General features: G+C 49.3%; 1 protein-coding gene across 1 annotated transcript in view; it reads right to left on the reverse strand.

Annotated features, from left to right (window-relative positions):
* GLDN (gliomedin) overlaps positions 1-14140 on the reverse strand; it is a 63249-nt gene that overhangs the window by 5376 nt on the left and 43733 nt on the right. The window contains exons 5-9 of the mRNA XM_041743968.1: positions 7215-7352; positions 5432-5560; positions 2635-2718; positions 2412-2537; positions 1254-1404 (exon numbers count right to left, since the gene is read on the reverse strand). Coding sequence (XP_041599902.1) covers positions 1254-1404; positions 2412-2537; positions 2635-2718; positions 5432-5560; positions 7215-7352 — 628 coding nt within the window. The remainder of the gene's footprint in view (positions 1-1253; positions 1405-2411; positions 2538-2634; positions 2719-5431; positions 5561-7214; positions 7353-14140) is intronic.

Raw genomic sequence — 14140 nt, forward strand, 5'->3', positions numbered from 1 at the left:
ATTCACCCCAGAACTCCCTTATGGCCCTCATCCCTACATAAAACTATCCCAGGGCCAGTAGGGAACTGCAGGATTTAATGAGAAGGAGTCACAGGGAGGAGCATGCCGGGAAGTGCTGACTTCTGAGCAGGAGGTGGGCTGGTTGCTGTTTTCTGTAGCACAAGACTCATCCAAATGATGTAGCCAGGGAGATGTTGAAACGATGGGGGCTCTGGTAGAGGGGATGAGAGGCCAAGGCGGGGATGCTTCCAGCCACAGCTGATGTGTGTCCTGTCCCCAGCCTGACCCACACTCTAACGTCAGCAAAGTCATTCCAGCTGGGCCTCTTCCAGGGGAGGAAGGTGGTGAGGGAGAGAGATGACAGACCCAGTTTTCCCTTGGGTCCTTATCTCTTGTTTTGAATGACTGGGACTGTGGCTTTCATAACACTGGCGTCATTTCAGATAGGGGTACTGCTGGAAGGCTGCAGAGGCTCTGGGCCCTCCTCTCAGTCTTATGAGGACCCTCAGCCCGCAGGAGGTGGGGTCTCCTCCAAAGGCACACAGTGAGTAAGGGAAGCTGGACCCTGACTGAGTTCCCTGCTTTCTTGACTTACCCAAGATGACCTGCTTCTGCCTCTAAAGCCTAGAGCTTGATTTCCTCTTGAGCCACAAAGACAAAATTTTAGCACTTCTTTTGGGGAGCCAGGAAGACACTGCTCGGTCTACCCAGGGGACCACCTCCCTTGGGAGAGCAAAGAGGAGGAGAGGTAGCCTGGTGAGGGTCCTGTCAGGACGACAGGTCAGTCAGAACACAAAGACCCCTGACTTCACACCGTCTTCAGTCTTTGGTCTTCAATGATCGGAGCCGTGATGGGACATTCTTCACACCCAAGGGTTTTCAGGATAAAACTGACTTCGGGGTGTGACACCTTCCTGACAAGGGAGCCCTCGGTTCTTCCTGCCTCTTTTCTCAAAGGATAAGAAGGCTTATCCTGATCTCTCCAGGTCTACTCTCTGGCTCTGTCCTCACTCTTGGTATCCCCACCAGCAATACGGCAGACCCCAGGCCAGGGCTGGGTCCTGGGGCTCACTCATTGTGTCCTGTGGTTCACTCAGTCAGCAAACCCTGACTGACCCTGTGTGCCAGGTTCTGGGGACAGAAAGTTGAGGGAACCACCGTCCCACCCCCTAAGTAGCTCTCAGACAACTAAAGCACCACACAGGTGCTGTCTGCCATGCGTGGGGAGGGCGGCTGTGGCCCGGATGACTCACCTCACTATGGTGTTGGAGCCTCCTTTGTGGTAGTAGAGCGAGTTGTTGTGAACGGCATGCCCGCAGCCATGGAAGTAATAGGGGAGGTGCACCAGTGTGTAACTGCCATTCAGCAGTGAGGGTTGGTCTTTGAATTCCTTCACCCTGATGCCTGCAGGGGAAAAGCCAGGGAAAGGCATGGGAGTGAGTCAGGGGAGGGAGTTACAGGAACGGAAGTCAAGAGTGAGGTGTCTTGCAAGGGTCCATGTCCAGGTTGGAGTCTCAGACCCCCAGACCCAAAGTCCAGTTCTCTTCTCTGGATTCCTGAACTGTCCTTCAAAGATAGAAGCCACAGAGTTGGCTTTGCTCCTCCCAGGCCAACTGTATCACTCCTTCCCAGAACTCTCTAGATTGTTTATGAAATCTTCTATCAGACTGATATAGGTTGTACTGGGAAGAGCAAATAGTTGGCACTTGGGCAGTCACCTCCACCTTCTCCTGCCACTGCTAATTCAGTGTTCCTCTTTCTTTCTGAGCCACCGAGTCCCTCTCCATTGGAATCCGGGCAGTCACTACCAGCTGATCACTGAGCCCTGAGGAAATGAAGCAGTGTCTCGGCAACTGCTCTGACCAGTGAGTGTAGCCAGACCCCTCCAGGAATGAGGCTACTGCTACCACCACTGGCAATCCCTGACCATGCCTCCAGGATAGCATAACCAGAGCCATGCTTAGATGCAGCATGCTGCACGATGGCACTTCACCTTGTCCCCTGGACTCTCTGTCCAACAGGTATCTAGGAAAGATGGCCAAAAGTACTCTCCTTACAGAAAGATGGACGGTGCACGAGAATTTGTTTCTGACGTTTCTTCCACATTGTGGTTTGGGGCTTTATAAGGCTGTAGTCATAATGCTATTTGTTCCCTTTTAGATACTTCGCCTAAAATTGGATAAGCTACACTGGGAGCACCCTGGTCATGCCCCGGTGACTTGAGCTGTGAGGCTTGTCACCAGTGTGCTCAACTGAGAAAAGTGGTCTGCCCGTTCCTTCCTTTGTGCTTTCGAAAATAACGAGCAGTTCTGTGACACCAGTCGGTAGGGATTTCGGACACACAGAAATAGAATAAGCCTGAAGGCAGGCAAACTACAACACAGACACGAGTCATTGCCAAGTGAAGGTACCTGAGAAATGTTCAGTCACCCAGATCCGTTCATCACTGTTGTTCACAGACTCTCTTATCCAAGTCCCAAATGTCTCTGTAACTTTCAATACTTGTGTCGGACTTCCGATGGAAGCGATCATGGATTCTACCAAAAGAAGAGAAAGGAAAATTACTCATCTACCAGTTATGACTTTAAGGCATCCAATATCTGAATTTCAAAACAAGATGCTTTGCTTCTGAACCTGCTGGTGGAGAATGGTGTTCCCCGACTTTCTCATCAGCTTTTCCAACCAAGGTGTCATCATTTGGTATCACACATGTCTCACCTAAAACAATGATGACAAGAATCAGAGCAAGTGCAGGTGGCATAGTGAGATTTGTGTGATGTTATAACTGGTGCTTCCCCTCACTTCATTTCAGACTCTAGTCCTATAAGCAGCCCCTACAATAGGCCCACCAAGTTCTTTGGTGGCTTGCTTTTTTAAGCAACAAGTCATACACTTCTAATTCCCCCACCTGGCCCCCACCCTCCACTTGGTGAGTTCCCCACAAGCTTTCCATAATCACAGCTGCTAAGATAATACAATCCCAAGAGGATGTCAGTGAAAGGGGAAAAGTGGCCTGTTCAAGCCCTCAGCATTCTGGGGTTGGGGGGAGAGGAGAGCCTTTCTGACACTTTCCTGGCCCATCTGGCTAGGTGGTATCACCATCACGGATTCCATTTTCCTGGAAGGATTCTCACTTTCAGGGAAGCTGATGGGGCCTCAGGATAGGGTAGTCACCTTTATCTTGTCTTCCTAGACTGCCAAAGGGAGGAACCATAGAGGAAGAAGGAGCCCAGAGATGTTGGAGCTCTCCTCCACCATCTCCCACCTGTGTCTGCTTGAAGGTCTATGGGACAGAGGTCCTCGACAGGCGCCTGATTCAGAGTTGGCTGGAAGCTATACCCGAGCTAGAAGTCATCCTACCTGGGTTATAATTGATCCCTTTAACAGATGGGCTTCATTCACACCTTTAGTGAAGAGGTGTCTAAGGTTAGCCGAAGCAGGACAGAAGGGAGGAACATGACCAGTGTGAAGACAGAGGGAGTGGACTGGCTGGGGAGAAGGACCTGGTCTGGGGCTGCTGGGGGGAGCAGACGTAAATCAAGCTTTTTGGAGAAGTTCAGCCCACTCACCTAGACCAATTCTGAGGGGTTCAAATCACCTGTAGTTGCTAGATAGAAAGGGGCATCTCTGTTGTCCCAAGCTCACAGAAAATCTAGAAAGGTTTCTTCATTAGTGAAATAAAGGGCAGGACCCCATGTACTCTAAGCTTCTTTCTAGCGGGATGAGCCTGTGTCTCCCTCAAGTCCTCCTGTCCCCTGATGAGGGCAGTCTTGGGGTTCTGTTATGACTCCCCCACATGCAATCCTGCTGCCTCTGAGTTTCATCTGGAGTTTCTGTTAAGGAACGTGGTTGCACAGGAAGGGGACAGAGAGACTCCCCTATTCTTAGTCTGAAGAAAAGGCTTTCATTAATTCATCTTGTACCAACCTGCTTCTAGAGCTGTGGGGGAGGGAAGGGGCCTAAAGAAATGGGACTGGAGGAGGAGAGAAGGCAAGTTCATGTGCAAGATGTGTGGCAACTGAGGACTCATTTCTAGGAGGCAGAGCGGAAGATTACAGCCTCTCATTCAAAGCAGTTTTCACAATACGGAGGCCCAGCCCCTGCTGACCAGCCTCTTACGCAGGTGAGGCAGGGACGGGTGCTTCTCCTCCAAGCACCTGTGTCCTGGCTGCCATAGCCTATGGCAAACCAGGACTCTGTAAAGGCCCGGGTCAGATTACCCCCTTCTCCCAGGCGAAGGTTGCAGCTCAGCTCATTCTCTGAGGGCAGCTGAACAAAGAGCTGGTGCTAATGGAGTGGGTGGAAGAGGGTCATGGAACTAACTTCTGGGCAGAGTTACAGTCAGTTTCCACTGACTGGGGGGTGAGGGGGGTGACATCTTTGAAAGCATAGATTCACCCACTCTGACAGCTGAGCATGTGCACCCAAAATGTCTTCCTGCAAGAATAGGGCACCAAACAAAACTAAAGACAGCTTAGGGAAGTGGCAGTGAGATTCACAATGAGTGTGCAAGAAACTCCAGGCAGGATCCTCCTTTCTCTGTTTGCCACTGAAGTGATGGCATCAAGTTGTGCCCTCTCATGGCCTTAGCAGGTGAGTAGGTCCCAGGTCACCACTCTGGGGAGAAGTTCTAGCATCACATTAGAAGTGTTTTTCATTCATATGGCCCTTCATCGTAATTAGCTTTCAATCCTATGGCCACCTCTGTCACAGACTGGCCAACAAATAAGTCCCCTTGGCCTTCCAGAGATCAGGTGTCCCCAGCCTTTGGTTGGCTTAATCTCAAAGTCAGAATTTCCAGCTCTGAAAGGAAAACTCTCTAAGAGCAGAGCTTCAGAGCCAGGCAGACGTGAATCCCAGCTCTGTCACTTACTAATGGAGTGACCTTGGGCAAGCTACACAGCTCCTTGGGGTTTCAGTGTTGGATCTGTATGTTGGCGGCAATACCAATTCCTGCGTCATGACACTGCTGTGAGAATCCAATGAACTAAGCACTTAGCACTGTGCCCCACGCGTGGTTAGCATGCAAAGCTTAGCAGTGGTGAGGGCTGAACTGTAGTACTGTGGGGAGTTAACCCAGCTGAACCTCCCCCTCATCTCCCCAGCATCATCAGCCAAGCCCTTCACACTCCCAGAGTGAATGGCTTAGCCTTTGAGACTGTTTCAGGGGAAGGGATGATGGATTTGGCAAGGAAGAGAAATAGGCTGGTGATAAAAGACAGGAGGGTGAGGAGGCCCAATTCTAAACCTGCTATAAGTTCTCACCCTCAGGGCAGACTGCCCAAGCAGCCTGTCTCAAGGGGGATCTCTCACTTCAGTCAAAAATCTCCTCCCTCTGTTTAAAAAATTCTGATTGCAAAACCTGAGTGAAGCCTGAGAGTTTGGGATCATTAGCCAAAGAGGTGGGTTCCCTGGGGCAGGGGCTGGTGACCTGTACACTGGCCATTGAACATGTTTGGCTGCCGAGGGCCTTTAGCTCGTCTGCTTCCAGGGGGTCCTGGCGGACCTGGAGGGCCTGGGGGTCCTGGGGGGCCAGGAGGGCCATGGTCACCTTTGGCACCTGCAGAGAAAGAAGGGGGCAGGGAGAGAGATTGATTCAAGCACCATAAACAGAGATGGGTTGCTCCTAGGGGAAAGGACAATGGGTAGCTCCAGGGAGGATTGCTGAGCCCCCCTTCCCCGACATAACTGTGTCCTAGCACTTGTCCATGCAAAGTTGAGGAAGCACCCATAGTGGATGTTGAGTTCCAACTATGTGCAAGGAACTGTGCGAAGAATTTTACAAATCTCCTCCTCATCGTTCTTCCCAACCATTCTGTGAGACAGTATTCTTGCTCCTCAGTGACCCAAGTCTTGGGGAAGTTTGGCACTTGGACCAAGGTCACAACTGGGAATAGGGTTGGAACTCAACCTCAGGTATGTCTCGAGACAAAGCTCATGCTCATGTCACTGGCCATGTTGAAGGATCTCAACCCCAACTGCTTATTAGAATCATCTAAGGAGCTCTGATACAATTCTAATGCTGGGACCCCACGTAAAATAGTTAGGTCAAAATGGTGGGGAGACTGGTCATCCATAATTTTTAAAGCCTCCTCATATGCTGCCAGGTATGTGAAGCACTGCTCTGTGTGTTAGAAGAAATCAGGGGAGCCTGCCTACCCTTGACCTTGGCAGCTTAACCATTTGAGCCTCTTTCTTCAAATGAAGAATCTCATGATTCTGACTGAATCTCATCCTCTCTGTCTTGCCTATGAGAATCATAGGTCACTGGTGTGAGTGCTCTACCTTTTTAAATTTATTTAAAAAAATTTTTTTTAATTCAATTTGCCAACACATAGTATAACACCCAGTGCTCATCCCATCAAGAACCCTCCTTAGTGCTCATCACCTAGTGGTCAAGCTTCTGCTCAGAAGCTTCTAGCATCCTAGTGTCCTAGCTTCTTCAGGACAGATGTCCTGTCTCGCTCACTTTCATATTCATATTCCCAGCTACTAGCAAAGTCTGACTCATAAATGGTGTTCTTTGACATTCAAAAATATTTATTGAATACATAAGGATAGTTAGGTTTTTATGATATAAATGGTCTCTGAAGTACTGTGCTTTTAAAACTCTTCGGCCTCTTCCTCCTCCATGACCATCAGCTGTCATCTACTCTTTCCACCATGTGACTGTCTTTCTGTGGTTTGTTATGTCTCTACAACCCTGCCACCCTCCCAGGTGCCAACTGTCTGCTGGAAACAAGAAAAAGGAGATTGGCAACCATGTCTGCTCTAATTCTATGCCAAAAGGCTTAGGACAAAGATCTGAAGATGACCCTCCCTGGACTGGGAAGAGAATGCCTGAGCTTTCTGTTAGTTGTCCCCTGAAGTATCTTAAATTGCTGGCTTCTTTGTCTTGTTCTACATTGTGCTAGACTTAATAGCTATTTGGAATAAAGGAAGCTCCCTCCATCCTAATTCAAACTAATCATGGTGTTTAGACTGGAATTATCTAAACTACTTATGCTCAGATCTCAGATTTGGTCTCGCCAACGTTGGCATAACATGCATGGTTTCCCCCTTTTTGAAGGCACAGAACTCCAAACCAGGCTGCAAAGCAGGTGGGCACTACAGCAGATAAGGAAGACTGGATCTCAACCCCAGCCTTCGTACTAAAAACCAGGCTGGTCGTTGGGCCCGTTCACCTGGGGACAGCCCACGTGCCAGCCCCTTACCTGTGAGGAGCACGTCGTTGGACACGTCCCCTTTGTCTCCTTTGTCGCCTTTTGGCCCTGCTGGGCCCTCATGTCCAGTCAAGCCCAGCTCACCACGGTCTCCCTTCTCCCCCGGAGCTCCTGTGGCTCCAGGCAGGCCTGAAGGGGAGAAATTATTTTTTAGCCTGTAGTTCAAGTTATTCTGGTGTGTGCAGCTTTGTACTATTATTGCACATTGTACTTTTAAGGTGAAGGAACTTCAACAACCAAATACCCAAGACTCTGTGACCATTTTAGGATAGCAGCATGATATCAACTCAGTAAAGACTTGTATTTCCAGGTGGCTCTTCTGAATATTTTAAGGACCTTTGGCTAGGCCAACAGCTTGGAGAGAGGAGTGGCCCAGAAAGGGGGCAATCCCAGCAAGAGCGGAAGGAAGGTAAGGCCTGAGCAAAAGTTTGCCACACAAGAAGGTTGGAGCGCTCAGATGACTAAGTTTGGTGCCTAGAAGGGTGAGTGTTATTTCCCATGTTATTGGTTTATCCTTCACAACATGTTGGAGTGGCAGGTGGGTAAATCATCCTTACTCTCATTTTCGAGAAGCTGGGACTCAGGCTTACAGTGGTCATAACTGATGCCACTATGTAAGCAGCAGAGATCTTCCAATTCCACCACAGGTGCCCTCTTCTGTAACATTCCAATGCAAAATGCTTTTACTCAAAAATGCAAAACAGGTAAAGTTGCTCTAGCACAAGCATTAAGAGGGATGGTGGTAGTGTGAACAAAATGCAGTGGGTGGACTGTCTGCCTCTGTTCATGGGGAGCCATAACTTCAGGAATTGCGGACCTGCCCCTCATGGCTAGAAATGGGTAAAAGTCTATGCAATGGCCCATCTCAGCATGGATTATGGACAGCACAGCATTCTGATCCCCAGGAGAAAGGAAGCAAACTAGTTGCATGATATGATTGCCCTGGTCACTGCTGGCAAGTAGTTTCCAGACAGGAACACAGGGAGTGGTACCCAAAGAGAGCCTAGCAATTTCACTGAGGTGAAGAGACAAAAGCCAGAGCCTGGGGAGATAGAGGTGGCTGGGATCCAGGAGACAGAAGGAGGTATTTGTGCAGATGGAGCTCTGGAGAACTTCAGAGGTGTCTCCTTGAGTCTTTGGCTGAGTAATGAATGATGGGCAGAGTGAAATTCTACAAGGCAGGGAAAAAACAAACAGGAAGTTTGCTATACAATTCTCAGTGCTTGCACAGGGGAAGGGCTCCATTCCTACCAGTCAAAGCAGAGAGATCTCAGAAAAAGATGTGATATCAGGTAAAGTCCTTGGAAAAGTCCTTGTCTCAGCTGTGAGCCTAAATTAGCCCAAGAGTCAAGGCTGCTGTGGATCCATCATAACTAAGTTTAAAAACCAGCTTCAGAAATGTTAACAAGAGGTGAAAGCAGTTTCACTGCCAAAACAGAGTCCATGATTTGAATCATTTAGTGAATGTAATGCAGCACATTAACAATTTAAGCAAGAAAAGGGTCATCTCAGTGGATGCAGAAAAGGCATTTGGTAAAATTTAACACCCATTCTTAAAAAAATTCTTATCAAACAAGATAATACCTATGAAATACCTATAGCAAACCTCATTCTTAGTGATGAAACACTAAATGTTTTCTCCCTAAGGTCAGGAATGGAACAAGGGCATCAACACTCATCGCTTTTATTTCACACAACACCAGAAGTCCCAGCTATTGCAATAAAGCAAGGAAAAAGAAAGAAAAGGCAAAAAGATCAGAAAGGATGCATTCGAATTGCCTTTATTTGCAGGTAGCTGATTGTTTTTGTAGAAAATCTCATGGAACCTCTAAAAAAGCTACTAGAACTCCTGAGCATGGGGACACTGGGGGCCTGAGAAGGAAAGGGATTGCCTAACACTGTGCTGAAGTCCTGCCACACAGGACTCTATTAACACAGTCCTCTAGATGCAGGACCCACATGCTCATTTTCACAACAGCTTCCTGGAGATAGTGCTCCCTAGAGATATTGCTCAAAGTGGCAGAGATCTCAGGCCACAAGGAAGAGCCAGAGCATGTTTTAGTGCAAACAGATCTTTAGTTCCGCTCAACCTCTATAACCAAGAGGGCTTAGGATCCATTAATTTTATTTTCTAATTACCCTGCTAGTGTCCAAGCCCCCCGCCTCTTTTTTTAAGGCTTTTATTTATTTGAGAATGAGAGAGAGAGAAAAGGGACAGGGGGGACAGAGGGAGAGGAAAAGAATCTCAAGCAGACTCTGGGCTGAGCATGGAGCCCAATGTGGGGTTCCATCTCATGACCCTGAATCATGACCTGAGCTGAAACCAAGAGTTAGGTGCTTAACTGACTGAGCCACCCAAGTCCTACCCCACCATGTTCCTTCTTATAGGCTCTGGCTAAGTGACTGCCCATCCACCGCCCCTCTCTTATGCTCATCAACTTACCCAGTCTCCACTTCCCAGCTGTCATCCTTTTGGCATTGCAATTGTCCTCCCTCCAGATTAACACTCCAGGTTTTAAAATCTGGACCCACTCCATCCCCACTTCCTACCATCCCCACTGTTCCTAGAGAATCAGAGAATTCAGGATTGGAAGGCACCTTGGAGATCATGCAGATTAACCTCGAGTTCCACCCTAAAAGCCCCTCTATGCTACCTGATTGGTTCTTCTCGAGTCCTTGTCATCAGTCAGAAGGTTATTATGTCATATCACAGCATGTACTGGAATATTCTGCACTGCCATCAGAGGCAATATTCCCTAAAACCTACATCTGGAGCTCTTATCACCCTTTCCTTTATGTTGGGTGTGATAAATACTCAACGTGGTCTTTTCTCTTCCAAATTCAAGGGACGCTACATGGACTACCCCAAGGAAGACAGCAGTGTACTCAAGAACCTTCAAGTATTGATCACTGTAGACAATGCAGTGAACAGAGAAGTGTTTGCTAGATTTCAGCCAACCATAAAAACCACATCTTCAGCAAAACCATGAAATTCAGCTGTTGCATGGGCTTGGAGGCCCGAGTTTCCTCCCTCTGCTGGTGGTGATGCTGGGGCATCATACACTGGTGGAGGTGTCGGGACACAGTGGGAGAGGATGTGAGGAGGAGCTGGGGCAGCCCCCCTGTGATGGCACTTGCCCAGCGTGGATTCAGTCCCATAGACGGCAAACCAGGCCTGTTGGGAGGGGCAGGGCTGCTAATGTGTCTCTCACAACAGCACTGAAGACCCGTGGCCCCGGGCCACCCCACCCCTGCCCATAGTCATTAGGATGGCAGCTTGCTGCAAAGTGGTTCACTCACTTAAGAAGAGTCCTTAATCAGGGGCCTCTGCATAGGAAGACACGTCCTTTTGTTGGGATTTTAAATAGGCAATTTGGCACATTATCTGAAGGACACAAAAGACTAGAACGTTGCCATAGAGTCCAGCCAGCACAATGCACCCAGTGTAACTGATACCTTCTAAAGGTTTCACATGACCCAGATTGGGCAGTGCTCTGGGAAATGGTGTCTTCTAGTTACTTCAGGCTTCTCTTTTCCGGGCATTTATTCTAGTCACAAAGAGCCTCTCTGCATCAGCATCCGATTTCCCCTTTATTCCTCCCTCTTGTGCCTTTTCTTTCTCAAAGAGGCCGACGATGTGTGAGACAGGAAAAGCTTCATACCAGAGCGCAGCTGTTATAAAGCTGCCCCCTCCCCACCCCGCCCAGGGTGAGTCTCTAAAGCTAAAGATATTAAAGACCTTTGCTTCAGAATATATTGCAACGGAGCTGGGCGCGCACAATTGTTTTGCAGCTTTCTGGAAGGACGGGCGGGGGCCATTCTGTCTCCATAGAGTCTGTCTTTCTCTTAGGACCAGTGCCTCCCACCAAGTTTCCTCTGGGCCCCCTTGGCCGTGCCCTGGCCCTGGGCCTGGCCCCTCGGAGGCCCCGGCCCACCGACCCCTGGGGGCACCCCGGCCCGCACGCTGCACCCGGGCGCTCGGGCGGCTTGGGCTCAGCCCATCCTGTGGACAAGGCCAGATTCCGCTGAAGCCCACCCCGGCTGTGTTCCGTCCCGGTGGCGCCCACTCAACACGAACTGCCTCACCAGCTTTAGAGTTGGGGGTTGCGATGTTGTCGGGGGTCAACTCCAACTCCAGCAGCTTCCCAGCAGGGCGTGAGGGAGGGCGGCTTATTTTTGGCAGGACCGGCTGTCACTGAGTGAGGCAGGGCGGCCAGAGGGGGCCAGAGGGGGTCCCCCGAAACCCAGTCCTGAGATCGGAGTGAATAAAAAGGAGGGCATTCCTCTCTGTTTCCTGAGGATCTTTAGAGAAGACGATGCAGAATTAACCCTTAGTGAGAAAGTGACAGATGGGGAAAAAAAAAAGCAAATGCTTGGTTTTGAAGCAAGAGAATGCCAAACTTCATGGAAGATGCAAGATGGACAACATTTACGTCTCTTTAGTTCTTCTCTCCAAATCTAAGTCGGGGTTTTCAAATGAACACAGGCATTTCAACGAAGATTTCCTTCTGGGTTGAAGCCAAGTTTTTGGAAACAATAGCTGACATGAATATGGCACCTACTATGTGTCAGGTCCTATTCTCAGCCCTTTATATATTTCTCATTTAATCTTCTAAATGGCATTATGAGGTCGATATTACCATTGTTCCTATTTTACAGATGAGGCAGCTGGCACAGAGTGATTAAGTAGCTTGCCCAAGGGCACACAGGAAATAAGTGGAAGAGCCAGGGCCCAAACCATGCCCTCAGGCTCTGGCTCCAGGCTATTCCACTGTTGTTCTTGGTATTGCCGGATCAGAAAGTGAAGGTTATCTCCAATACTTCAATTTCCCAAACACAATGGCTAGGCTAGAGCTCTATACTCTGGTTTCTCCTCGTTCTTCATCTTCTCAAGAGCCCACAGTGGCTTCCTGCCACCTCCCGCAGACAGGCATCTGGCTAGCCTGGGTCTCTTCTAGCGTCCCGGGCAGTGTCACTAACAGTCTCCCCAGGCCAGGCCTTCTGCTCCTGCCCCTGCCAAACCTTCCACAGCTCCCCACTAGTTATTTCTAAGATGTTGATCACACTTCTCTCTCTCCCCTTACACTCAGCCCTACTATACAACCCGTCTTCTACACAGGGTCCTATTTGTCCACTATGCGCACAGGGAAATTGAGCTTTCTCTTCTGGGAGTGTTACCTGCTGTGCACTATTACAGCCTCCTTCTGGTCAGAATAACCAGCTACTACTCAACAGCTGTGTGTAGGATACATCTTCTCTTTCACCTGGAGGGGCAGCCCTCATGGATGGAAAGTATGCTCTCCTCTTCTCATGCATGCACGCATGCATGCATTCTTCATTTGTCAATTATTCACAGAGCCTCACCTGAGCCTGGCAGAGAGCTGTACCAAATAATAGAATATAGAAGACATGGTCTTTTCTTCATGGACAAGCACTGGAGGAGACTATTTAGAAAATGGAAACCATGTCAGAGTTGTGGGAACCCGACCTCCTCAGTCTACAGATGAGACCAAGCCTCGATGGTGAAGTGACCTGTCCAAGGCCTCGGAGCTAGTTGGGACCCAAGGCAGGTGATTCTGGGACTCCTTCCATTGCCTTCCTCTGCCTGGAGGGCAGGAAATAAGAGGTGCAAAATCAACTCTGCATGCCTGCCGGGCTATTATTCACTAAACTGTGCATATGAACTATGTGCATATCCTTGCACATGCCCTGGAGGCTTTTCTGAAGGGCTGGCAGCCTCTGGCACTCCCTGTAAGACTTAATGGCACCAGCTCCCAAGACCAGGCCTTCTGCCGGTCTGCTCCTGCTCTGTGGCACCTCCAGCGATGCTGCTCCCACAGCTTGGGGCCAGCCCTCCAGCCTAGAAGCTCGGTGTAGTTGTGTTTAAGAGCAGGGTCTGGGAGTCAGAGAGACCTGGTTCGAGTCCTCCACTTCTTACCTTTGTGACATTGGACGAATTATGTCCATTCATGTCAACAAAGACTTTATTGCCCATCCCCCCTTCACTGGGTATTCCATGCCCCGCAGGTTAGGACTAAGCAAAATTTACATGGCTCGGCTGTCATGGACTTCAAATTCTGCCTAGGGGGTCAGACCATCAGCGTATCAACAAGCAAATGCAAGGAGAGAATTTCCGGGAAGGGATACGTGTTTTGGAAGAAGAGAGAATGTGACCATGTTCGTGAGGCAGGAGCTAGGCACAAAGGTCGGGGACAAACTTGAGGAGAGATGATAGTAGAGTTGAGACCTGCACCAGGACCAGCTGCAAGAAGAACAGGAAAAGAGTATTCCAGGGAGTGGGCACAGCAGTGCAAAGGTCCTGGGGCAAGGACCTTGGCCTGTTTCAGAAACAGAAAGATAGGCCTTCTTCATCTGGAAAAAATAAGGCCAACAAAAATATGCATCTCCTTAGGGTTGTTTTGAAGAGTAAATGAGAAAAATATAGAGAGTACTCGGTAGCATGCCTGACAATAAATATTAGCTATTTGCATACTATTGTTCAGAGGATCACTGCTAGAGGGCACAGTCCAGCCTGAGTCTTGTCTCTGTGGAACACAGGCTCTTTTTCCTGGTTTTAGAAATAGCACTTGCTGTTCCTTCTTTCTGGAATGCACACCCACTCTTCCTCTCTCCCACCCCAGCCAGGCAAACCAGGATCCTGGAATGCTCAGTTGGAACCACAACACTTCCTTCTCCATAGACATGATCCTGGCCCACCAGGTCACATCCTGTATGAGACCCTGCAGTGCCTTCCTGGGAGCTAACCAGGATACCCAGATGACTTATCAGAAGGCTCCGGAAGGGCCTGGTCCCTGCCTCCAGCCCCACCTCCCTTCCCACAGCCACACCTGTGGGGCCTCCGCAGGTGCTGTGTGCTCCACCTGGGCCACCCCCTGCCTGCTCTCATCCTTCCAGTC

The sequence above is a fragment of the Vulpes lagopus genome, chromosome 2, assembly GCF_018345385.1.
Source record: "Vulpes lagopus strain Blue_001 chromosome 2, ASM1834538v1, whole genome shotgun sequence".
In the NCBI taxonomy this organism is placed as follows: Eukaryota; Metazoa; Chordata; class Mammalia; order Carnivora; family Canidae; genus Vulpes; species Vulpes lagopus.